Here is a 25,424-nt window from a genome sequence, read left to right as displayed (position 1 = left end):
TATAGTTACAATATTTTAATGATAAAAGTAAAAATATAATAAATATTTAATATAGTGCACATATTTAGCAAAATACTCTCTATAATATAACTAGTCTAGCCAGCTAGCGTGCGACGCCTTTCCTGAGGTGCATGTGACGTCATGTGACACGCGTTTCCTGAGGTGCATGTGACGTCATGTGACACGCGTTTCCTGAGGTGCAACACGATCATTGTGTCACTCTTTACTATTACTATTATTATAATCGGATATGCTGATGATGTGCAGACAGCGCTGGCCTCCAGTGTGTGGACACAACAAGTCACTGCAGGAAAACTATGAGCATCATCTGAAATGTTTATGATGATTATTAGTGCTCAATAACCCATCTAATGTCTGTCAGAAATGAAAAATATATACAACATCTGAATGTGTGTCATCTGATAAAGTTTTCATCATTGATTATGATTATTACTGTGAATCTGCTGTGAATCGATCTGTATAAAGCATAGACTGTGATAAAAATGGACAAAGCGTCTGTGATGTCACCCATAGACTTTCTGAAGAACGTTTTGAGGCCGTTTATGGGGGGTATGGGCGGCGCCATCTTGGGAAATCCTAACGCCCACCTTCTGGCCAATCCATATATGGGTAAAAGGGCGGGCTTTGTGTGAGACTGAGCCGGCCGGTGGACACGCCTCTTCAGCCGAGCCTCAGCTATCTGTACCGCTACAGGATCGACTGGCAGACTAGGCTACTCTTCACAGTCTATGGCCACTGCACTCACTGCAGAGCTGCTGAAAAACACTCCGATGTGGGACATATCAGCCTATTCTTATGTTACATTTATTCATTTACAGTGTTTCAAACGTCAGTTATAACCATAGGCATAGGCGTAATTTGCGTGTGGGACGTGTCCCCACCACTTTTGCCAGGGTCGATATTGTCCCCACCAATTTTGAACTCGGACGCGCGCTTTAATCCGTTGCGGAGACTCTCTATTCGTTCCGGTGAAATCACAAATTAAAATGCACACAAACGTGTCCCTGCTTGATATACAACCACTGATAAACATAATCGGTTTTAATGAGAGAGAAAAAAACAAAAAACTATACGAGTGCGGATTCGAACCCAGAACCTCTGACACGCTGGGCAAAACTTCTGCCACTGGACCATTAAAGTGCAGGCACGTAATTGTTGGATCTATGTATTTCTTCACGTGAAAATTCTCACCAACAATGACATTAGATCTCATTAAACGACAAATTAAACACAATGTACTATTTAAATCGATTGCTGGACATCGGTATGTTATTGTACATAGGTACATCTGATTTATGATTTAGCATTGTATTAGCCCCCCAAACCCCACCTGTCCCTACCTCGACGCTAACTTATCTGAGGCGATTTAATGCTAACTGTTGCAGTGCCACTGCCCACAAACATTGATGCTAAATAGTGCTAACTACGTGATATAGTAGTGGAACTTACCGGAAAAAATGGAGCGAAGTACTCCTAGTCCTACAGTGTCGGCTAGTGCAGTTTATAGCAGAGCAACCCATGTTATGTACGATATTTCAATACAAATGTTCAGAAAGGATACAGAGGTGGTGTGATGTGTTGTGTCAACTTTCAGGAGTTCCATTCGGCGCAGCCCGTTATCAGCTGTCAATCAAGCTGTCAATCAAAGTTAGCCACGCCCTTATTTGTCATACATTTTATATCTAAATACGATCTAAACTAACGAGTTAGAAAAAAATTCACCCCCTCACAGTTGTCAGGCACTCGGAACATATCGAAAAATACAATAAAAGTCCATGGACCAACCTGTAAAAACATGAATTTATGCTGTGAAAACGGACATTTTAACGTGGGGTCTATGGACATTTGCTCCCTTTTGGGACCTCCCTCTAGCGGATTTTCCATGTATTGCAGTTTTTCGCACTTCCGGGTAGGCTTCATTTTTCAGATTAATATGTTGCCGCTTGGTTTAAAGTCAAGTCTCCTTCATCTATACAGCGCTTTAACAATCTAGAGTTTCACAGCAGCTTTACAGATAACAGGAGATTACAGTAACAGAGAGTGTTTAGGCTTTACAGCAGCTCTAGAATAAAGTTATTGTCCAGATAAAGTTAGTTCTGATTGATTCCGTTGCAGAGATCATCAGTGATGAGCTGTGTGTGTTTTGCTGAGGTCATCAGTGATGAGCTGTGTGTGTGTGTGTGTTGCAGAGATCATCAGTGATGAGCTGTGTGTGTGTGTGTGTGTGTTGCAGAGATCATCAGTGATGAGCTGTGTGTGTGTGTTGCAGAGATCATCTGTGATGAGCTGTGTGTGTGTGTGTGTGTTGCAGAGATCATCAGTGATGAGCTGTGTGTGTGTGTGTGTTGCAGAGATCATCAGTGATGAGCTGTGTGTGTGTGTTGCAGAGATCATCAGTGATGAGCTGTGTGTGTGTGTGTGTGTTGCAGAGATCATCAGTGATGAGCTGTGTGTGTGTGTGTGTGTGTTGCAGACGTGGCTCCGGCTGAGCAGGAGAAGCTCTTCGTCCAGAAGCTGCGCCAGTGCTGCGTCCTCTTCGACTTCCTCTCGGACCCACTCAGCGACCTGAAATGGAAGGAGGTGAAGCGTGCGGCGCTCAGCGAGATGGTGGAGTTCCTCACACACAACCGCAGTGTGATCACCGAGCCCATCTACCCCGAGGTGGTGCACATGGTGAGTCCGGCGCCGGTCGCGGATCAGTGCCGCCGTGTGTCCTCAGTGCCGCTCCTCCGGCCCTCTGCCCGTCTCTCTGGATCAGTGCCGCCGTGTGTCCTCAGTGCCGCCGCGTGTCCTCAGTGCCGCCGTGTGTCCTCAGTGCCGCCGTGTGTCCTCAGTGCCGCCGTGTGTCCTCAGTGCCGCCGCGTGTCCTCAGTGCCGCCGTGTGTCCTCAGTGCCGCCGTGTGTCCTCAGTGCCGCTCCTCCGGCCCTCTGCCCGTCTCTCCGGATCAGTGCCGCCGTGTGTCCTCAGTGCCGTGTGTCCCGTGTCCTCAGTGCCGCCGTGTGTCCTCAGTGCCGCCGTGTGTCCTCAGTGCCGCCGTGTGTCCTCAGTGCCGCCGTGTGTCCTCAGTGCCGTGTGTCCCGTGTCCTCAGTGCCGCCGTGTGTCCTCAGTGCCGCCGTGTGTCCTCAGTGCCGCCGTGTGTCCTCAGTGCCGCCGCGTGTCCTCAGTGCCGCCGTGTGTCCTCAGTGCCGCCGCGTGTCCTCAGTGCCGCCGTGTGTCCTCAGTGCCGTGTGTCCCGTGTCCTCAGTGCCGCCGTGTGTCCTCAGTGCCGCCGTGTGTCCTCAGTGCCGCCGTGTGTCCTCAGTGCCGCCGCGTGTCCTCAGTGCCGCCGCGTGTCCTCAGTGCCGCCGCGTGTCCTCAGTGCCAGTGCTGCGTGTCCTCAGTGCCGCCGTGTGTCCTCAGTGCCGCCGCGTGTCCTCAGTGCCGCCGCGTGTCCTCAGTGCCGCCGTGTGTCCTCAGTGCCGCCGCGTGTCCTCAGTGCCGCCGTGTGTCCTCAGTGCCGCCGTGTGTCCTCAGTGCCGCCGCGTGTCCTCAGTGCCGCCGCGTGTCCTCAGTGCCAGTGCTGCGTGTCCTCAGTGCCGCCGTGTGTCCTCAGTGCCGCCGCGTGTCCTCAGTGCCGCCGTGTGTCCTCAGTGCCGCCGTGTGTCCTCAGTGCCGCCGCGTGTCCTCAGTGCCGCCGCGTGTCCTCAGTGCCGCCGCGTGTCCTCAGTGCCAGTGCTGCGTGTCCTCAGTGCCGCCGTGTGTCCTCAGTGCCGCCGTGTGTCCTCAGTGCCGCCGCGTGTCCTCAGTGCCGCCGCGTGTCCTCAGTGCCAGTGCTGCGTGTCCTCAGTGCCGCCGTGTGTCCTCAGTGCCGCCGCGTGTCCTCAGTGCCGCCGTGTGTCCTCAGTGCCGCCGCGTGTCCTCAGTGCCGCCGCGTGTCCTCAGTGCCGCCGTGTGTCCTCAGTGCCGCCGTGTGTCCTCAGTGCCGCCGCGTGTCCTCAGTGCCGCCGTGTGTCCTCAGTGCCGCCGCGTGTCCTCAGTGCCGCCGTGTGTCCTCAGTGCCGCCGCGTGTCCTCAGTGCCGCCGCGTGTCCTCAGTGCCGTGTGTCCTCAGTGCCGCCGTGTGTCCTCAGTGCCGCCGCGTGTCCTCAGTGCCGCCGCGTGTCCTCAGCGCTCCTCCGGCCCTGTGCCCGTCTCGTGCTTCACCCACTCCACAGGCTCTGCTATTCACAGAAGCCTTATCATAATGGAGACGGCTGGGGTGTAACGGTTCTCGACGGCTGGGGTGTAACGGTTCTCGGTAAAAAAGTCAAGTCAGGTCTCCTTTATTTATACAGCGCTTTTACAACACAGAGTTTTTCAGAGCAGCTTTGTCAATTTAAAGGGCCCTTATTATGCTATTTTAAAGTTTCCTAATGTTGTTGTGGAGTCTCCTACATGTTTACATGCATCAAAGGTAAAAAAAACTGTTTAATTTCGTCATAATATACATTTGCACATCATCACATTTTCAATGATTCTCAATGACTTGTGAGATGAATAAATCCCTCTAAATCCCTCCTTTCCGTGAGCTACTCTGCTCTGATTGGCCAGACAGCTCAGTCTGCTGTGATTGGCCATACAGCTCAGTCTGCTGTGATTGGCCATACAGCTCAGTCTGCTGTGATTGGCCAGACAGCTCAGTCTGCTGTGATTGGCCAGACAGCTCAGTCTGCTGTGATTGGCCAGACAGCTCAGTCTGCTGTGATTGGCCAGACAGCTCAGTCTGCTGTGATTGGCCAGACAGCTCAGTCTGCTGTGATTGGCCAGACAGCTCAGTCTGCTGTGATTGGCCATACAGCTCAGTCTGCTGTGATTGGCCAGACAGCTCAGTCTGCTCTGATTGGCCATACAGCTCAGTCTGCTGTGATTGGCCAGACAGCTCAGTCTGCTGTGATTGGCCAGACAGCTCAGTCTGCTGTGATTGGCCAGACAGCTCAGTCTGCTGTGATTGGCCAGACAGCTCAGTCTGCTGTGATTGGCCAGACAGCTCAGTCTGCTGTGATTGGCCAGACAGCTCAGTCTGCTGTGATTGGCCAGACAGCTTAGTCTGCTGTGATTGGCCAGACAGCTCAGTCCGCTCTGATTGGCCAGACAGCTCAGTCCGCTCTGATTGGCCAGACAGCTCAGTCCGCTGTGATTGGCCAGACAGCTCAGTCCGCTGTGATTGGCCAGACAGTTCAGTCCGCTGTGATTGGCCAGACAGTTCAGTCCGCTGTGATTGGCCAGACAGCTCAGTCCGCTGTGATTGGCCAGACAGCTCAGTCCGCTGTGATTGGCCAGACAGCTCAGTCCGCTGTGATTGGCCAGTGGCCAGACAGCTCAGTCCGCTGTGATTGGCCAGTGGCCAGACAGCTCAGTCCGCTGTGATTGGCCATACAGCTCAGTCTGCTGTGATTGGCCTACCGTGTACAGTGCGTTGAAAACAAAAACGCTCATTGCCATAACAACGTCAGCTCTGCGTGTCCTGAGGCTTTCTACAGCGTAAACTAAACACCGTAACGAACAATAGCGTCGATTTGACCATATCAATGCGAGCGCGAGTGCGATGATGAAACACTGGAAGAGCTTGTTATTCACCCGAACCTCCATCGCCAGGACGGCTCCAGCAGGACTCAGTGTGTCTCAGTGATACGCTATTGCTACTCAGTTTGAGGAACATTATAAGGTGTTGCAACTGTAATTCCTCACCATCAGCATTAACAAGTGCATGTCCATCAACAAACCGATTATTTTACCCGTACTCATTTATTTACAGAGTATTTTTCTAATATATTGCGGTGAATACGTGGAAACTGTATCAATAACAGTGCATGAATGCAATGTACATTAGCCGAGCTCTAGAGTGAATGATCTGATGTAACAAACGTTGGTAAAAGAAATGTTAATTGACTCAAGAGTCGACTCTTACTTTTGAAAGATAACTTAATATACGGTGCACTTTCAGATTTAAACCTTTGCAGGATGTTTTCATTCACTTAGAAAAAACACAAATCCGTGTGTGTGTGTGTGTGTGTGTGTATGTGTGTGTGTGCGTGTGTGTGTGTGTGTGCGTGTGTGTGCGTTTTCATCCAAAGCGCGCACAAGTCTCCGACAGTGCGCAAATATTGAGTTCTCTTTCAAGTCTTGTGCTTGAATGGACAAATTCACACAAAAATTGTCCCCATGTCCGTCTTGATGAGTATCCTAGCAGACTCTCTGTTATGCCTGAAGCGAACTTATACAGTGGAGAAAGACGACGCATTTGTTATATGTAACATTATCAGTATTCTGTATCCATACATTATGTGCTAATATTCCTGCGGTCTGTGTTTAATGTTAATCACACGACAAAAGACAAGGAAATCACTCACTGCTCTTGATTGAGTAGCTTTTGTTACTTTAATAAGGATTAATCTTTAACTTATACAGTCAAATCTGCAATTTTATTTTATACTTGTAAATATATATTGTATATATTACTTTATTCAATTTCTGTACTTGAAAACTAATGTTAGAGCTAACTGAAAACCTGAAAATCACTGTTTATTGTATTAGTATCTTTGCTCTATTGTATTTATTTGTGCTGTTGCTTGTAGTTAGATTATTTATTCTTTATTTGTTTATTTTTATTTGACTTTTTCCCCTGAACACGATACAGCACATGCCGAACCGTAGCGAAACCGTGAGCCGCTGCACCCCTAGACACAATATTCTTCCAGCTCTCGCTCCAGAAACTCTTCTGCTTCGTGATGTACACATGCAGGCGTGTGGTGGATCATGTGTGAGCGAACGCCAGCTTTCATGTCTTTCAGTCACATGATCAAAGCTGCACGACTGCTGCCAATGCTAATAGCGCTATTGTTCTGCTAATGTGGCCGTCGATTGTTCGCCTGACCCGCACCTGAGGCCAGTGACTGATTGCAGTATATTGATATGAGCTCGACTGGCTGATCTATTGCTTTGTTTCCATCCTCCTATTTTTAAGCAAATTTTAGGATGCACATAAATTCTAAAAATGTGCATAAAAAACTTTAAGCGCTCAGTTGAGATGGGTTATTTTTTATCCGATAAGAAGACGTGCACATAAACTACAATGGAAACACTTTTCTGGTCAATCTGGTCCCTACCGACCCTGCGGTAGGCTAAATTATTTACGACAGCAGTAATGGACAATTCGCTTCCAACCTGTAGGGCGGCCGCAGAGGAAAAGTTACTTGGTGTTGCTTTAAATATTTCAAATCAAGAGGAGCTTGGCGACCCCTGACAAATCAATCAAACACCACAGCCAATCAGAAGTCAAGTCCCTTCATTTATACAGCGCTTTAACAATATAGAGTTTCACAGCAGCTTTAAAGTGATAACAGGAGATTACAGTCATAGAGAGTGTTTAGGCTTTACAGCAGCTCTAGAATAAAGTTATTGTCCAGATAAAGTTAGTTCTGATTGATTCACTTCCGTTGTAAAGATCATTAGTGATTAACTTAGCGGCCGCTAACACGACACCGCTCTAACAGGAAACCCTTAACGCGCAGAAGAGCGTGTGGGCAGGGTCTCTGTGGGTGGGGTCTCTGTGGGTGGGGTCTCTGTGGGCGGGGTCTCTGTGGGCGGGGGCTCTGTGGGTGGGGTCTCTGTGGGCGGGGTCTCTGTGGGCGGGGGCTCTGTGGGCGGGGTCTCTGTGGGTGGGGTCTCTGTGGGCGGGGTCTCTGTGGGCGGGGGCTCTGTGGGTGGGGTCTCTGTGGGTGGAGTCTCTGTGGGCGGGGGCTCTGTGGGCGGGGTCTCTGTGGGTGGGGTCTCTGTGGGCGGGGTCTCTGTGGGTGGGGTCTCTGTGGGTGGGGTCTCTGTGGGCGGGGGCTCTGTGGGCGGGGGCTCTGTGGGTGGGGTCTCTGTGGGTGGAGTCTCTGTGGGCGGGGTCTCTGTGGGTGGGGTCTCTGTGGGCGGGGGCTCTGTGGGCGGGGTCTCTGTGGGTGGGGTCTCTGTGGGCGGGGGCTCTGTGGGCGGGGTCTCTGTGGGTGGGGTCTCTGTGGGCGGGGGCTCTGTGGGCGGGGTCTCTGTGGGTGGGGTCTCTGTGGGCGGGGGCTCTGTGGGTGGGGTCTCTGTGGGCGGGGTCTCTGTGGGCGGGGTCTCTGTGGGCGGGGTCTCTGCGAGCGCAAATGGATAAGCACATAATTAAATTCATAATTATGCCAATTTGACATTATTAAAAATGCATTCTGAGTGACAAACCATCTTCTACTTTCATTTATTTTCAAGATCTGAGGTAAATTATCCATTGTCGCTTCTGTAAATGATTTAAAAAAGACACTTTTAACATTAAATAAAGCAGGTGATCAGTACCTGAACTGTGAACGGTTCGGATGGCGTGAGCTGATGATGCGTGTTTCTGTGTGTGTGTGTTGCAGTTTGCCATCAACATGTTCAGGGCTCTTCCGCCTTCGTCCAACCCGACGGGAGCAGAGTTTGACCCCGAGGAGGACGAACCCACTCTGGAAGCAGCGTGGCCTCACCTACAGGTGCTGATGACATCATCGGTCACATGACCCCGACGCCGTTCACACCACGACCCATCAGAGCCGATGTTGGCTGTTATCGGCGGCGTCTGGTTGGGTCGCGGCGAGAACGAGAGCGTCTGAATAACACAGAGCATGTGAACTCGTTTGACCTGTTGCTCATTACAGCATCTTTCTGTTTCTCGAAGCTGGTGTACGAGTTTTTCCTGCGGTTTTTAGAGTCGCCCGATTTTCAGCCCAATGTTGCAAAGAAGTACATTGACCAGAAATTTGTGATGCAGGTAAAGATTCTTATTTTCACTATATATACATTAGCGGTCACCGGTCTGTAATCAAGAGGATGTTTTAATGTTTCTGAAAGAGTCTCTTCTGCTCACCAAAGCTGCGTTTATTTAATCAGAAATACAGTAAAAACTGTGAAATATTATTATAAATGTAAATCATCTGTTTTCTATGTGAATATATAGTAAAGTGTAATTTATTCCAGTGATCAAAGCTGAATTTTCAGCATCATTACTCCAGTCTTCAGTGTCACATGATCCTCCAGAAATCACTCTAATATGAGGATCTGATGCTCGAGAAAAATTCATGATCATTATCAGTGTTAAAAAAAACAGTTGTGCTGCTTCAGATTTTTGTGGAAATACACTTCCATTTAAAAGTTTTGGGGGAAAAAAGAATACTTTTATTAATCAAGGACGCATTACATTGATCAAAAGTGACAGTAAAGCATTTATAATGTTACAAAAGATTCTATTTCAAATTAATGCTGTTCTTTTGAATTTTGAAAAATCCTGAAAAATAAAATGTATCACAGTTTCCACAATAATATGAAGTTTTCAACACTGATAATAATCATACATGTTTCTTGAGCATCAGATCCTCATATTAGAGTGATTTGTGGAGGATCATGTGACACTGAAGACTGGAGTAATGATGCTGAAATTCAGCTTTGATCACAGGAATAAATTACACTTTACTATATATTCACATAGAGAACAGATGATTTACACTGGAGTAATATTACACTGTTTTACTGTATTTTTGATCAGATAAATGCAGCCTTGGTGAGCAGAAGAGACTCTTTCAGACACATTAAAACATCCTGACCGTTGACCGCTAGTGTGTACATTAATAAATTAAAGTTTCAACCTGTTGAATGTTGTCTGAACTCTATTGCAGCTTCTAGAGTTGTTTGACAGTGAAGATCCTCGAGAACGGGACTTCCTGAAGACCACCCTGCACCGGATATACGGGAAGTTCCTCGGGCTGCGCGCTTATATCAGAAAGCAAGTCAATAACATATTTTACAGGTGAGCAATGCCTCCAGTGCTCAGAGTTTAGGACTGAATCACATGACTGTATGTAAATGTGAAACTCGGATGCGAAGGAACCGTCGCCCAGAATCCCTCAGTGTTCTGTGTGTTTGCAGGTTTATTTACGAGACCGAGCATCACAACGGAATAGCTGAACTGCTGGAGATCCTAGGAAGGTAAAACATGAGCTTGTGATGTGTGTCCCTTTGCATGCTGGGAAATCCTCTGATAGGCGTGTTCCTTCTCTCCGACAGCATCATCAACGGTTTTGCTTTACCGTTAAAAGAGGAGCACAAGATATTCCTGCTGAAGGTTTTGCTTCCGCTGCACAAGGTGAAGTCTCTGAGCGTCTACCACCCGCAGGTCAGTCGCCGTGCCCCTCATCAGAGGACTCGCTTCAGGATTCAAATCTCCTGATGACTTCCTCTCCTCCTCGTCATCCAAGATGTTCATGTTCTCTTTCTTCAGTCGAAAGGAAATTAAGGTTTTTGAGGAAAAGCTCTCAAAGGTCAAGCGTGACGTAGGCGTAAGAACAGACCCAGTGTTTACAAAGCGAACGTGCAAAGACTGAGTCAAACACCATTAACAAAATAAATAAATAAAAGGTAAAACAACGATGTCGGATGATTTTAAAGTTGGAGGAAAATGAGATGAGAGTTTTTCGCTCTACATTTATAAACCAGAACACGCGAGACCTTTCATCGAGATTACGTAATGTTTGTCGCATCACAGCTCGAGCAAGACCAGCATTAGTGGATAAAAGTATATAAATGTGTATTTTGTTATAAATGTCGGCTGGTTTGTCTAGATCAGACTCTTATTCCTCGGCTGGATCGTGTCGAGACTTTGAAGCTGCACTGAAACTCACATCTGGACCTTCGACCCGTTGGACCCCATTGAAGTCACTATATGGAGAAACCCTGGAGTGTTTTCCTCAAAAACCTTCATTTCTTTTCCACTGAAGAAAGAAACACATGAACATCTTGGATGACGAGTAAATCATCAGGAGATTGTAATTCTGAAGTGACTCCTCCTGTAACTCATGTGCGCACGAGCGCTTCAGTGCTAATGCCGTGTGTTCTCGCTCAGCTGGCGTATTGTGTGGTCCAGTTCCTGGAGAAGGACAGCACGCTCACAGAGCCGGTAAGACTTCGCTCTCTCTGATTGGCTGATGAGGGTGATCATGTGACTGACGCTGTGCCGCCCGTGTGCAGGTGGTGATGGCTCTGCTCAAGTACTGGCCCAAGACCCACAGCCCGAAGGAGGTGATGTTCCTGAACGAGCTGGAGGAGATCCTGGACGTGATCGAGCCGTCGGAGTTCGTCAAGGTCATGGAGCCGCTCTTCCGTCAGCTCGCCAAGTGTGTGTCCAGCCCTCACTTCCAGGTGCGGGCGCACGATCACAACTCCAGCAACAAAGTGCTCTAATGTGTTCTTAAAGGGATAGTTCACCCAAAGATTAAAATTACCCCATGGTTTACTCCCCCTGAAGCCGTCCTAGGTGTATATGACACTCTTCTTTCACCAAAATGACATTTTAAACGTTTTTTTTCTCTTCACGCCTTAAAATATCTTGAATGTGACTCGATACCCTCGCCTCATTTAGTATGCGTGGTTCTATGAATATGCAAATGAGCCCCGCCTCCACTCACTCACTCAGCTCAGAGATCCACTGGTTGACGATCACACGTTGATCTGATTGGTTACAAGGTCGTTTGTGACGTCAGAAACACCAGCGATTTCAAACCGTGTTTTTGAGACTGTCTTTGGTTCACTGCAGTTTTAAGGAGGAAATACTCAGCAATGCTGTCGACTTATGAACTTACACATGGTGTGTCTTAAAGCGTATTAAACACCACATAGACACATAAACAACATTAAACGCTGGATTTACACCACAGTTCATTAGTTATGAAAACCTTATTTCTGAATGTTCTCTGAACATCCAGTTATTTAAATGTTTCAAACACATTTTTCTTGGTTATGTGAACATTAAGGAAACATTCCATTATATCGTTCTCCAAACATTATGGGAACGTTCTGAAACTAGTAGTAACATTTAAAAACGTCAGACGAATGATGTATAATGTTTTGGGTCTGTTATTTTGAGAACTTTAATAGACCAGATTGTCCATAAAGACCAGTGTTTCCAACAAACAGAACCAACACAAAACCATGGACACACACACACACACACACACACACACATATAACAAAAAAGTAGAATATAGAATAAAATTAATAAATTTAACAGTTTAAAAAATGTGTGAATAAAATAGAAAATGAATGTAGAATATGTCAGGGGAAAGAACAGATTATAGATTTTTGTGTAAAAAAGAACCAAAGCGATACATTGTATCAGATAACCCAAACATTACTGCGACTTCCTGAATATCGCCTCTCTCGAGCCGCGTTACAGCTGAGTCTGAGCTCGAGTCTCATATCTGCATACTGTGTGTTCATGTGGTCATGTGACGTGTGTTTCCGTCAGGTGGCGGAGAGAGCGCTGTATTACTGGAACAACGAGTACATCATGAGCCTCATCAGTGACAACGCAGCCAGGATTCTGCCCATCATGTTCCCGGCGCTTTACCGAAACTCCAAGAGCCACTGGAACAAGTGAGAGTCGCATGTGTTTCCCTCCTGCAGTCGTGTTACTCCTGTGTTACTCCTGTGTTACTCCTGCGTTACTCCTCGTGTTACTCCTCGTGTTGCTCCTCGTGTTGCTCCTCGTGTTACTCCTGTGTTACTCCTGTGTTACTCCTGTGTTACTCCTCGTGTTACTCCTCGTGTTACTCCTGTGTTACTCCTCGTGATAGTCCTCGTGTTGCTCCTCGTGTTGCTCCTCGTGTTGCTCCTCGTGTTGCTCCTCGTGTTACTCCTGTGTTACTCCTCGTGTTACTCCTGTGTTACTCCTGTGTTACTCCTCGTGTTACTCCTGTGTTACTCCTCGTGATAGTCCTCGTGTTGCTCCTCGTGTTGCTCCTCGTGTTGCTCCTCGTGTTGCTCCTCGTGTTACTCCTGTGTTACTCCTCGTGTTGCTCCTGCGTTACTCCTGTGTTACTCCTGTGTTACTCCTGTGTTACTCCTCGTGTTACTCCTCGTGTTACTCCTGTGTTACTCCTCGTGATAGTCCTCGTGTTGCTCCTCGTGTTGCTCCTCGTGTTGCTCCTCGTGTTACTCCTGTGTTACTCCTCGTGTTACTCCTGTGTTACTCCTGTGTTACTCCTCGTGTTACTCCTGTGTTACTCCTCGTGATAGTCCTCGTGTTGCTCCTCGTGTTGCTCCTCGTGTTGCTCCTCGTGTTGCTCCTCGTGTTACTCCTGTGTTACTCCTCGTGTTGCTCCTGCGTTACTCCTGTGTTACTCCTGTGTTGCTCCTGTGTTACTCCTGTGTTACTCCTGTGTTGCTCCTCGTGTTACTCCTGTGTTACTCCTCGTGTTGCTCCTCGTGTTGCTCCTCGTGTTACTCCTGTGTTACTCCTCGTGTTACTCCTGTGTTACTCCTCGTGTTACTCCTCGTGTTACTCCTGTGTTGCTCCTCGTGTTACTCCTGTGTTACTCCTCGTGTTGCTCCTCGTGTTGCTCCTCGTGTTACTCCTGTGTTACTCCTCGTGTTACTCCTGTGTTACTCCTGTGTTACTCCTCGTGTTACTCCTCGTGTTGCTCCTCGTGTTGCTCCTCGTGTTACTCCTGTGTTACTCCTCGTGTTACTCCTGTGTTACTCCTCGTGTTACTCCTCGTGTTACTCCTGTGTTACTCCTCGTGTTGCTCCTCGTGTTGCTCCTCGTGTTACTCCTCGTGTTACTCCTCGTGTTACTCCTCGTGTTACTCCTCGTGTTGCTCCTCGTGTTACTCCTGTGTTACTCCTCGTGTTACTCCTCGTGTTACTCCTCGTGTTACTCCTGTGTTACTCCTCGTGTTACTCCTGTGTTACTCCTCGTGTTACTCCTCGTGTTGCTCCTCGTGTTACTACTCGTGTTACTCCTGTGTTACTCCTGTGTTGCTCCTCGTGTTGCTCCTCGTGTTGCTCCTCGTGTTACTCCTGTGTTACTCCTCGTGTTACTCCTCGTGTTACTCCTGTGTTACTCCTCGTGTTACTCCTCGTGTTACTCCTGTGTTACTCGTGTTACTCCTGTGTTACTCCTCGTGTTACTCCTCGTGTTGCTCCTCGTGTTACTCCTCGTGTTACTCCTCGTGTTACTCCTGTGTTACTCCTGTGTTACTCCTCGTGTTACTCCTGTGTTACTCCTCGTGTTGCTCCTCGTGTTACTCCTGTGTTACTCCTCGTGTTACTCCTGTGTTACTCCTGTGTTACTCCTCGTGTTACTCCTCGTGTTACTCCTCGTGTTGCTCCTCGTGTTGCTCCTGTGTTACTCCTCGTGTTGCTCCTGTGTTACTCCTGTGTTACTCCTGTGTTACTCCTGTGTTACTCCTCGTGTTACTCCTGTGTTACTCCTCGTGTTACTCCTGTGTTACTCCTCGTGTTGCTCCTCGTGTTACTCCTGTGTTACTCCTCGTGTTACTCCTGTGTTACTCCTCGTGTTACTCCTGTGTTGCTCCTGTGTTACTCCTCGTGTTACTTCTGTGTTACTCCTGTGTTACTCCTCGTGTTGCTCCTGTGTTACTCCTGTGTTACTCCTGTGTTACTCCTGTGTTACTCCTCGTGTTACTCCTGTGTTACTCCTCGTGTTACTCCTCGTGTTACTCCTGTGTTACTCCTCGTGTTACTCCTGTGTTACTCCTCGTGTTACTCCTCGTGTTGCTCCTCGTGTTACTCCTCGTGTTACTCCTCGTGTTACTCCTGTGTTACTCCTCGTGTTACTCCTGTGTTACTCCTCGTGTTGCTCCTCGTGTTGCTCCTCGTGTTGCTCCTCGTGTTGCTCCTCGTGTTACTCCTCGTGTTACTCCTGTGTTGCTCCTGTGTTACTCCTGTGTTACTCCTGTGTTACTCCTGTGTTACTCCTGTGTTACTCCTGTGTTACTCCTGTGTTACTCCTGTGTTGCTCCTGTGTTACTCCTGTGTTACTCCTGTGTTACTCCTGTGTTACTCCTGTGTTACTCCTGTGTTACTCCTGTGTTACTCCTGTGTTGCTCCTGTGTTACTCCTGTGTTACTCCTGTGTTGCTCCTGTGTTACTCCTGTGTTACTCCTGTGTTACTCCTGTGTTACTCCTGTGTTGCTCCTGTGTTACTCCTGTGTTACTCCTGTGTTACTCCTGTGTTACTCCTGTGTTACTCCTGTGTTACTCCTCGTGTTACTCCTCGTGTTGCTCCTCGTGTTGCTCCTCGTGTGAATATATATTCGAATAGTTTTAAAAAACAGAAATTCGAAGGTGAAAATTAATATTCGAATCATGTGGAAAAATACGCCCGCGGCAGCAGAGGCGCGGCTGTCTGCTTTGCGAGTGCCAAAATTCTGAAGCTTAAATGTAAAACGCATTTTGCAGCTGCACAGCTAGCACAGTGAGTGTCTGGCTCACTCATTGGCTGTGCAGCGGCAACTGCACATCCAATGGCGCGGGCACCTCCAACGTGTGCGCCAATGAGCTAGCATTACATCATACACGTCAGAGCCCGCTAAGGGGGCGTGGCCAGACGCCCTCGAAATAGCCATTATAGCAGCAGTTTACCACAGCACAGCTCGCTCGGAGCGTTCAATGTCGGTTCTATATATACTGTGTAAACTATTTGTTTCAATCACTGAATGAAGCCTGCTATATTTAGGACAAGAGTCGCGACCTTAAATTGCTTGCACAAAACTCTTGATCAGCACTCAACATTTGTTTATTGTTGTTCATTTTAAACCGTTATGCGCAGAGAGCGTGAGGGCGAGAGCAGTGGTGTAGTCTAGTTTTTTGTAGTGAGTATACTGTGATATACCAGCCCCCCCCCCCCCCCCCCGCCACCGCCACCGCCACCGCCACCGCCCAATTTTCTACTGTTTAGTGTTAATCGCCATCTAACTCAGCCAGTAAAGAGCTACATTTAGCCTTAGATGTTACAATTAAAAGACTTAAACATTATAAGCACAAATAAAAATTTACTTTTTAAAAACGTGTGTGATATTCCTTTAAAATTATGTTTTAATAGATTTGATTATTATTATTTTAAAAAGTACATCTTACTATGCAATTTCTTTCATAATTCCCTCGAGTTACTTTATTTCTCTCTACAAACTTTTATTTTGGTGGGTTGTAAATTAAAGACATTTGAGCTTCTGTGTGTTTTAATAAACTATTATTATTATTATTAGGCCTACTTGAAGTATACTCTACTGTGCAATAGTAATATATTTCTGTTATATTTTCATCAACAAAACTTTGATTTTGACAGGTTGTCATGAAGACTAGTTTGTGAGTGTGTGTATATGATACGAATGAATGACGATAGTTTTATCAAATGAAATGGAAAAATTCTTGTGATGTGACTCTCATAAAAGCTCTGCGATGAAGTTCAAATGTGTGCATGTCCTCCTCATAGACGCTGAAAACACAACGCGTCAAGCCTTGTTTATACTCGACGCGTCCGCTGACTGCGCGCGCACCTCTCCAAACGGACGAGGCGTTTATACTTGACGCGCTCACCGTTGTGCTATTCTGTGAAACGACAGGGGGCGACCTGTCGAGGAGTAATTCTCCTCTAAACCACCAGGAATCAGCAGTGAAGAAGTAGTTTGCCGTTTATGAGTAGTTTATTAATAGCTGATTCATATTAAAAGAGTAATAAATGCAGTAGGTGTATTGTACTTTCTTGTACAAACTCGTTAAACAACTGAAGCCTTATTGAAGAGTGTTTAAACCTTAATTTCATCAGCAGGGCTTACTTCTGCTATTGTAGGCTTATTTATAAATGTAGCAGTTACTTTAGACAAGTGCAAACTGGGTGCTTAATGCAAATGTTTTCCTATTCACAAAATGAGAGGCTTTTATGGTCGCCCATCAATGCAAATGTCTCTGTGTATAGAAGGATCATAAACATGCCGTGTCGCTGCGCAAACACAGACGTCACGGCGGGCGGACGGCGGGCGGGCGGCGGGGTGAATTTATGAATGAAAGTTCTTTCACAAAACGATGTTGTTACGAATCCTCACGCTTTTTAAAGAGGGCATACGGAAATCCTTGACATTTTCTAGTGGGCATACGGCGTATACCTGCGTATCACGTAGACTACACCACTGAGAGAGAGAGAGAGAGAGAGAGAGAGAGAGAGAGAGAGAGAGAGAGAGAGAGAGAGAGAGAGAGAGAGAGAGAAAGAAAGAGTGCCTGCGAGTGCGAGCGAGAGTAAGGTCTGCGGTCTTGGCCATTAGTTGATTTACTTGTTTTTGTGTAAGTTAATACGTTGTCAAATATGTTTAAACTTAAATAAACTACCTTTACAAGTAGTTGTGTTTCTTTGTATTAATTTGTCCTGTTATTGACGTAATGCGCGCCATTGACAAAATGCGCAACCAGATATTCGAATAGTTCGAATATATGTGTTTTTTTTAGAGGGAATATTCGAACGTCATTTTTGAGCAATTTTAAAAGCCCTACTCCTGTGTTACTCCTGTGTTACTCCTCGTGTTACTCCTGTGTTACTCCTCGTGTTGCTCCTGTGTTACTCCTGTGTTACTCCTGTGTTACTCCTCGTGTTGCTCCTGTGTTACTCCTGTGTTACTCCTGTGTTACTCCTCGTGTTGCTCCTGTGTTACTCCTGTGTTGCTCCTGTGTTGCTCCTGTGTTACTCCTGTGTTACTCCTGTGTTACTCCTCGTGTTACTCCTCGTGTTACTCCTGTGTTGCTCCTGTGTTACTACTCGTGTTACTCCTCGTGTTACTCCTGTGTTACTCCTCGTGTTACTCCTGTGTTACTCCTGTGTTACTCCTGTGTTGCTCCTGTGTTACTCCTGTGTTACTCCTGTGTTACTCCTCGTGTTGCTCCTCGTGTTGCTCCTGTGTTACTCCTGTGTTACTCCTGTGTTACTCCTGTGTTACTCCTCGTGTTGCTCCTCGTGTTGCTCCTCGTGTTGCTCCTGTGTTACTCCTGTGTTACTCCTGTGTTGCTCCTGTGTTGCTCCTGTGTTACTCCTGTGTTGCTCCTGTGTTACTCCTGTGTTACTCCTCGTGTTGCTCCTCGTGTTGCTCCTGTGTTACTCCTGTGTTACTCCTGTGTTACTCCTCGTGTTACTCCTCGTGTTGCTCCTGTGTTACTCCTGTGTTACTCCTCGTGTTACTCCTGTGTTACTCCTCGTGTTACTACTCGTGTTACTCGTGTTACTCCTGTGTTACTCCTCGTGTTGCTCCTCGTGTTACTCCTGTGTTACTACTCGTGTTACTACTCGTGTTACTCCTGTGTTACTCCTGTGTTACTCCTGTGTTACTCCTGTGTTACTCCTCGTGTTACTCGTGTTACTCCTGTGTTACTCCTGTGTTACTCCTCGTGTTACTACTCGTGTTACTCCTGTGTTACTCCTCGTGTTACTACTCGTGTTACTACTCGTGTTACTCCTGTGTTACTCCTGTGTTACTCCTGTGTTACTCCTGTGTTACTCCTGTGTTACTCCTGTGTTACTCCTGTGTTACTACTCGTGTTACTCGTGTTACTCCTGTGTTACTCCTCGTGTTGCTCCTCGTGTTACTCCTGTGTTACTACTCGTGTTACTACTCGTGTTACTCCTGTGTTACTCCTGTGTTACTCCTGTGTTACTCCTGTGTTACTCCTCGTGTTACTCCTGTGTTACTCCTCGTGTTACTCCTGTGTTACTCCTCGTGTTACTCCTGTGTTACTCCTGTGTTACTCCTGTGTTACTCCTCGTGTTACTCCTCGTGTTACTCCTGTGTTACTCCTGTGTTACTCCTCGTGTTACTCCTCGTGTTACTCCTGTGTTACTCCTCGTGTTACTCCTGTGTTACTCCTGTGTTACTCCTGTGTTACTCCTCGTGTTACTCCTCGTGTTACTCCTGTGTTACTCCTGTGTTGCTCCTGTGTTACTACTCGTGTTACTCCTGTGTTACTCCTCGTGTTGCTCCTGTGTTACTCCTGTGTTACTCCTGTGTTGCTCCTGTGTTGCTCCTGTGTTGCTCCTGTGTTACTCCTGTGTTACTCCTGTGTTACTCCTCGTGTTACTCCTCGTGTTGCTCCTGTGTTACTCCTGTGTTACTCCTCGTGTTACTCCTGTGTTACTCCTCGTGTTACTACTCGTGTTACTCGTGTTACTCCTGTGTTACTCCTCGTGTTGCTCCTCGTGTTACTCCTGTGTTACTACTCGTGTTACTCCTGTGTTACTCCTGTGTTACTCCTGTGTTACTCCTGTGTTACTCCTCGTGTTACTCCTGTGTTACTCCTGTGTTACTCCTGTGTTACTCCTCGTGTTACTCCTCGTGTTACTCCTGTGTTACTCCTGTGTTACTCCTCGTGTTGCTCCTCGTGTTGCTCCTCGTGTTGCTCCTCGTGTTGCTCCTCGTGTTGCTCCTGTGTTACTCCTGTGTTGCTCCTGTGTTGCTCCTGTGTTACTCCTGTGTTACTCCTGTGTTACTCCTCGTGTTGCTCCTGTGTTACTCCTGTGTTACTCCTCGTGTTGCTCCTCGTGTTGCTCCTGTGTTACTCCTGTGTTACTCCTCGTGTTACTCCTCGTGTTGCTCCTGTGTTACTCCTGTGTTACTCCTCGTGTTACTCCTGTGTTACTCCTCGTGTTACTACTCGTGTTACTCGTGTTACTCCTGTGTTACTCCTCGTGTTGCTCCTCGTGTTACTCCTGTGTTACTACTCGTGTTACTACTCGTGTTACTCCTGTGTTACTCCTGTGTTACTCCTGTGTTACTCCTCGTGTTACTCCTGTGTTACTCCTCGTGTTACTCCTGTGTTACTCCTGTGTTACTCCTGTGTTACTCCTCGTGTTACTCCTCGTGTTACTCCTCGTGTTACTCCTGTGTTACTCCTGTGTTACTCCTGTGTTACTCCTCGTGTTACTCCTCGTGTTGCTCCTCGTGTTGCTCCCGTGTTACTCCTCGTGTTACTCCTCGTGTTACTCCTGTGTTACTCCTGTGTTACTCCTCGTGTTACTCCTGTGTTACTACTCGTGTTACTCCTCGTGTTACTCCTGTGTTACTACTCGTGTTACTCCTCGTGTTACTCCTGTGTTACTCCTGTGTTACTCCTCGTGTTACTCCTCGTGTTACTCCTGTGTTACTCCTCGTGTTACTCCTGTGTTACTCCTGTGTTACTCCTGTGTTACTACTCGTGTTACTCCTCGTGTTACTCCTGTGTTACTCCTGTGTTACTCCTGTGTTACTCCTCGTGTTACTCCTCGTGTTGCTCCTCGTGTTGCTCCTGTGTTACTCCTGTGTTACTCCTGTGTTACTCCTCGTGTTGCTCCTCGTGTTACTCCTGTGTCACTCCTGTGTTACTCCTGTGTTACTCCTGTGTTACTCCTCGTGTTGCTCCTGTGTTACTCCTGTGTTACTCCTGTGTTACTCCTCGTGTTACTCCTCGTGTTGCTCCTCGTGTTACTCCTGTGTTACTCCTGTGTTACTCCTGTGTTACTCCTGTTTTGCTCCTCGTGTTGCTCCTCGTGTTGCTCCTCGTGTTGCTCCTGTGTTACTCCTGTGTTACTCCTGTGTTACTCCTCGTGTTGCTCCTCGTGTTGCTCCTGTGTTACTCCTCGTGTTACTCCTGTGTTACTCCTCGTGTTGCTCCTCGTGTTACTCCTGTGTTACTCCTGTGTTACTCCTGTGTTACTCCTGTGTTACTCCTGTGTTACTCCTCGTGTTACTCCTCGTGTTGCTCCTCGTGTTGCTCCTGTGTTACTCCTGTGTTACTCCTGTGTTACTCCTCGTGTTGCTCCTCGTGTTGCTCCTGTGTTACTCCTGTGTTACTCCTCGTGTTGCTCCTCGTGTTGCTCCTGTGTTACTCCTCGTGTTACTCCTCGTGTTACTCCTCGTGTTGCTCCTCGTGTTACTCCTCGTGTTGCTCCTCGTGTTGCTCCTCGTGTTGCTCCTCGTGTTACTCCTCGTGTTACTCCTCGTGTTACTCCTCGTGTTGCTCCTCGTGTTACTCCTCGTGTTACTCCTGTGTTACTCCTGTGTTACTCCTGTGTTACTCCTCGTGTTACTCCTCGTGTTGCTCCTCGTGTTGCTCCTGTGTTACTCCTGTGTTACTCCTGTGTTACTCCTGTGTTACTCCTCGTGTTGCTCCTCGTGTTGCTCCTGTGTTACTCCTCGTGTTACTCCTCGTGTTACTCCTCGTGTTGCTCCTCGTGTTACTCCTGTGTTACTCCTGTGTTACTCCTCGTGTTACTCCTCGTGTTACTCCTCGTGTTACTCCTGGTGTTACTCCTGGTGTTACTCCTGTGTTACTCCTCGTGTTGCTCCTCGTGTTACTCCTGGTGTTACTCCTGTGTTACTCCTCGTGTTACTCCTGGTGTTACTCCTGTGTTACTCCTCGTGTTACTCCTGTGTTACTCCTGTGTTGCTCCTCGTGTTACTCCTGTGTTACTCCTGTGTTACTCCTGTGTTACTCCTGTGTTACTCCTCGTGTTACTCCTGGTGTTACTCCTGGTGTTACTCCTGTGTTACTCCTGTGTTACTCCTCGTGTTACTCCTCGTGTTCACCGGCACCTGATGATGTCACTGATGAACACAAGCCTGAACCTCGAGCTGAGACTGAACACACACACACACACACACACGACAGATTACTCTGATCAGCTCTTTTGTCTTTGGGTCGATATATTTCTCAGACTTCTGCTCTTTCTGAGTCAGATGCAGATACAGTAGCACAGTAAACATTACATTTATATGACATCATTAGTGTGAGAGAGTGATTGCGTGTGAATATCCCCCGACCGTCTCTCTAGTGAAGCTGGGGTTTTAGTTCATCAGAAACATATGCTAGAACTTTACAGTTTCTGAGCTATTTTATTGATAAATCACAGAACAGAGTTTAGAATATATTCTTCTTCACGAGACATTAGACTTAGACAGACTTTATTGTCATTCAACTGCACATTCACAATATACAGTTGAGCGAAATTACGTTGCAAGGCTCCGAAAATATAAATAAAACAATATAAATTTAAGTATGAGCAATATAAAATATGTGCAATATAAAATGTAACAATTATGAGACAATTATGGCTAGTGCAAATATCTGTAGCAGCAGGATGTATTGCAGCAAAAAACAGATAAATGGACAATATAACATTAAAATTACTTATTACTTATATTCAATTCAAATTTATTTGTATAAATTCTATAAATTTATTTGTATAAAGGCCCTCTACAGGCCATGATCAGCGACTAGTCAAAGTCAAGCTTAAAGCGTCATCGCAGAGCATTAAAGTCGACTATTCTGTTCAACCACTAGTGTGTGTGTGTGTGTGTGTGTGTGTGTGAGAAAGTGAGTCCGAGACTGCCTTAGCCTATAATTAGCACAGTTATTATATTAATAATAAAGATGATGGCACTTCGGGTGTAAAAAGGGTGATGCTGAACTTCAGCTTTGATCACAGGAATAAATTACACTTTACTGTATATTCACATAGAGAACAGCTGATTTACACTGGAGTAATATTACACTGTTTTACTGTATTTATGATCAAATAAACGCAGGCTTGGAAACTTTAAAAAAAAAACTTAAATCATAAAAAATCATAATGATTCCAAACTTTTGACCACCAGCAAAGTAAACCTGAATGTAGTAAACCTGGACATCTTTTCCCTGCCAAATCAACATTCTAAACGTAAATGTAAAGATGCCGAGGCGTTTCTGCTCTGTCTGAATATTATATTCTATAACACACGATATATTGGTCTCTCTCCTGTGTGTTTATGCAGGACGATCCACGGTTTGATCTATAACGCACTGAAGCTCTTCATGGAGATGAACCAGAAGCTGTTCGACGACTGCACACAACAGTTCAGAGCCGAGAAGAACAAGTGAGTCGCACACACACACACACACACACACACACACACACACGCGGCTGCGGGGTCATGTGATCGACCCGTGCCTGACCAACACACTTCTGCTTCCAGAGAGAAGGCAAAGCTGAAGGAGCGAGAGGAGGCCTGGATAAAGATCGAGAGTCTGGCCAAGTCGAACCCACAGGTGAGCCTCTCCATCCCATCATGCATCAGTGCTCGTACCACTTCCTGTCAATCCCGTGACCTGACTCGCTCTCCTACTGACGCCCGTGTGCATCCTCAGGCGCTGCTAATGGCTCCCGCTAACGTCCGTGTTTCTGTCTGTGTTTCTGTTCCACTAGTGCGTTTTGTATGTCGGTCCGTCTGGACTAACCAGTCCTGTAGAAATGGAGACGGACGTTCCCTTTATAGAAGAGGTTGAGATCTTAAAAAAGACAGTGCAGTCCAGAGCCGTTCAGGTAAATCAGAGAGCCGAGCTTCATCATCATCATCATCATCATCATGCGTGGAAAAGGACGATCCACGTGTTCTAACCCTTTCGTTTAGAGAGAGTTTGCTGTAATGAATGAGCAACTAGAGTTTAAACCGTAACTGGAGCTCTTCACGCGGCGGTCAAAAATTACTATTTTTTTTGTCAATGAAATTATTTGTACTATATTTTAGTTTGATTATGTTTTTTTTGTCATATACATAATACATATTTTGCATTTTTAGGGGATTTTTTGAATACTATTATAATTATTTACGCTGTATTTATAATACATTTATTCACTTTTTGAGCATAGACCTGAAAATTAAATTTCCAGCTCAAACTGTGGTAAATCTTGAACGCTTTAGAGCGACAGACTGAAGTTTGATCTCTTCTCAAACACGACACTTGGCAGATTATTGCTGAGGTGAAAAAAGTTTAAAAAGTGAACTTAAAAAAAAGTTATAGAATTTTACGTATTGTTATGAAAAATATGCAAAAATACTATTTAAAATTTTTATATGAAATATATTTTTGCAAGAAAATAAATAAATAAATCTCCACCAGTGGTGTTCCGCATGTGAGTCTGATCTCAGTAAACGAGCGTTCAGTGAGTGTGTGTTCGGCTGCAGTTCCACACGCTTCCACTAGAGGAAACTCTCCTTCATTTCCAGTGCGTCGTTTCTGACGGCAAGCAGCTCCAGTGGGACCAGTTAACCTGTTCAGATCATGGCCAGGGTGTGTGTGTGTGTGTGTGTTCACACAGCAAGTGCCAAAACCTTTACCAAGTTTCATACCATTACCATGAAGGAAAAAAATTCTCAAAAAAAACCCAAAACGTAAAATCTTTCGACCGAAGAGCACCTTAATCGTCCCGTCTGGTCAAGTGACTTTTACATTTAATAAATAGTCAAAACGTGCATATATGCCATCAAATATCAGATATGTTATAAAAAACAGAATCTGTGTTTACATGCACACCAATAACCTGTTAGCAGTCGGTTAGAAGAGCCTTGAGTGCGACTCACGCGCGTGTGTGTGTGTGTGTGGTGTGTGTTGCAGATGTCGAGGGAGCAGAGGAAGGAGCGGCCGCTCGTCAGGCGTAAATCTGATGTGCCTCAGGACTCGAACACCTCGAAAGCCTTGGAGTCGCAGCGTCGATCCGAAGACTCGCTCAACACTAGCGCCGGACACTAGCTCTCGCCGGACACTAGCTCTCGCCGGACACTAGCTCTCGCCTCATCATCCTCAGGTGTTTCTTCCATCGCTTCACCTCATCATCGGCCCGAACGGAGCCGCGCGACACACACGCTTTCTTCACTTTCTAGATTTCTGTTTATTTTCAGGGACGGCTGCCAGTGCCAATACGGTCATGTTTATTAGCTTCCCGCTAACATTGCATAGTTTGATTAGTATGATTTCTGCTGAGCTAATGTGGTGTTTGAGAGTAAAAGCCGTCATGCATTATGTGTGTGTGATCGCTCAGATCTGACGACTCTGAGTTCCTACACTTCTGTGCCATAATGAACTCTAGCTGAACATTGTGTCTTGTTTTAATGGACTTTCTCCGGAGGAATCTTCCACTCGTTGTGCCGTTTCACCGGTTCAAACTCAAACACTGGTGAGGTTCTCCAGCGGATCAGTGACGCGGCCTGGAGCCGAACCGCGAGTCTGTGTGTGTGTGTGTGTGTGTGTGTGTGTGTGTGACGTCATCTGAATGTCACGGTCATTCCCAGATCACAGATTCATCCGACATGGATCCGCTGTTGAACCGGAGTTCCCGAACGGACTGTGACTCTCATCCGTCAGGATCTCTGTGCCTTTCAGCAGCGATGAGAGTCGATCACTGAGCCTTCGGTCCGTGCGGATGGTCCCGATCCCAACGCAGCAGTGTGTGTGTGTGTGTGTGTGTGTGTGTGTCTGTGTGAGCGACAGCGACGCTTCGATTGTTCATTTCCATCTGGATGTTTTCCTGTTATTTTACTGAACTACCTAGAAGCACTTCCTGAAAACTTGAAAACTCTACTGTGTGTGTGAGTGTGTGTGTGTGTGTCTGTGTGTGTGAGTGAGTGAGTGAGTGAGTGAGTGAGTGTGTGAGTGAGTGAGTGAGTGTGTGAGTGAGTGTGTGAGTGAGTGAGTGAGTGAGTGAGTGAGTGAGTGAGTGAGTGAGTGAGTGAGTGAGTGAGTGAGTGAGTGAGTGAGTGTGAGAGAG

General features: G+C 46.7%; 1 protein-coding gene across 3 annotated transcripts in view; it reads left to right on the top strand.

Annotated features, from left to right (window-relative positions):
• ppp2r5ca (protein phosphatase 2, regulatory subunit B', gamma a) overlaps positions 1-25,307 on the top strand; it is a 27,863-nt gene extending 2,556 nt beyond the window's left edge. The window contains exons 2-15 of one of the 3 annotated variants that reach the window (XR_008804047.1): positions 2,495-2,694; positions 8,419-8,529; positions 8,715-8,807; positions 9,709-9,839; positions 9,959-10,018; positions 10,097-10,205; positions 10,932-10,985; positions 11,057-11,227; positions 12,333-12,460; positions 22,654-22,755; positions 22,855-22,927; positions 23,085-23,201; positions 24,275-24,464; positions 24,559-25,307. Coding sequence is in view for 2 of the 3 variants with exons in the window: in XM_056236722.1 (XP_056092697.1) it covers positions 2,495-2,694; positions 8,419-8,529; positions 8,715-8,807; positions 9,709-9,839; positions 9,959-10,018; positions 10,097-10,205; positions 10,932-10,985; positions 11,057-11,227; positions 12,333-12,460; positions 22,654-22,755; positions 22,855-22,927; positions 23,085-23,201; positions 24,275-24,409 (1,484 nt within the window). In the remaining variant the exon portion in view is untranslated. Of the gene's footprint in view, positions 1-2,494; positions 2,695-8,418; positions 8,530-8,714; positions 8,808-9,708; positions 9,840-9,958; positions 10,019-10,096; positions 10,206-10,931; positions 10,986-11,056; positions 11,228-12,332; positions 12,461-22,653; positions 22,756-22,854; positions 22,928-23,084; positions 23,202-24,274; positions 24,515-24,558 lie in introns of those variants that run through there. The other 2 variants (XM_056236722.1, XM_056236723.1) reach the window with 2 other exon arrangements.
• Positions 25,308-25,424: the final 117 nt, after the last annotated feature.

This window comes from Rhinichthys klamathensis, unplaced genomic scaffold (assembly GCF_029890125.1).
Source record: "Rhinichthys klamathensis goyatoka isolate OS25496 unplaced genomic scaffold, OSU_Roscu_1.1 h1tg000462l_1, whole genome shotgun sequence".
NCBI lineage: Eukaryota > Metazoa > Chordata > Actinopteri > Cypriniformes > Leuciscidae > Rhinichthys > Rhinichthys klamathensis.
The sequence above is the reverse complement of the archived record's forward strand: the minus strand, read 5'-3'. Positions and strand labels throughout refer to the sequence as shown.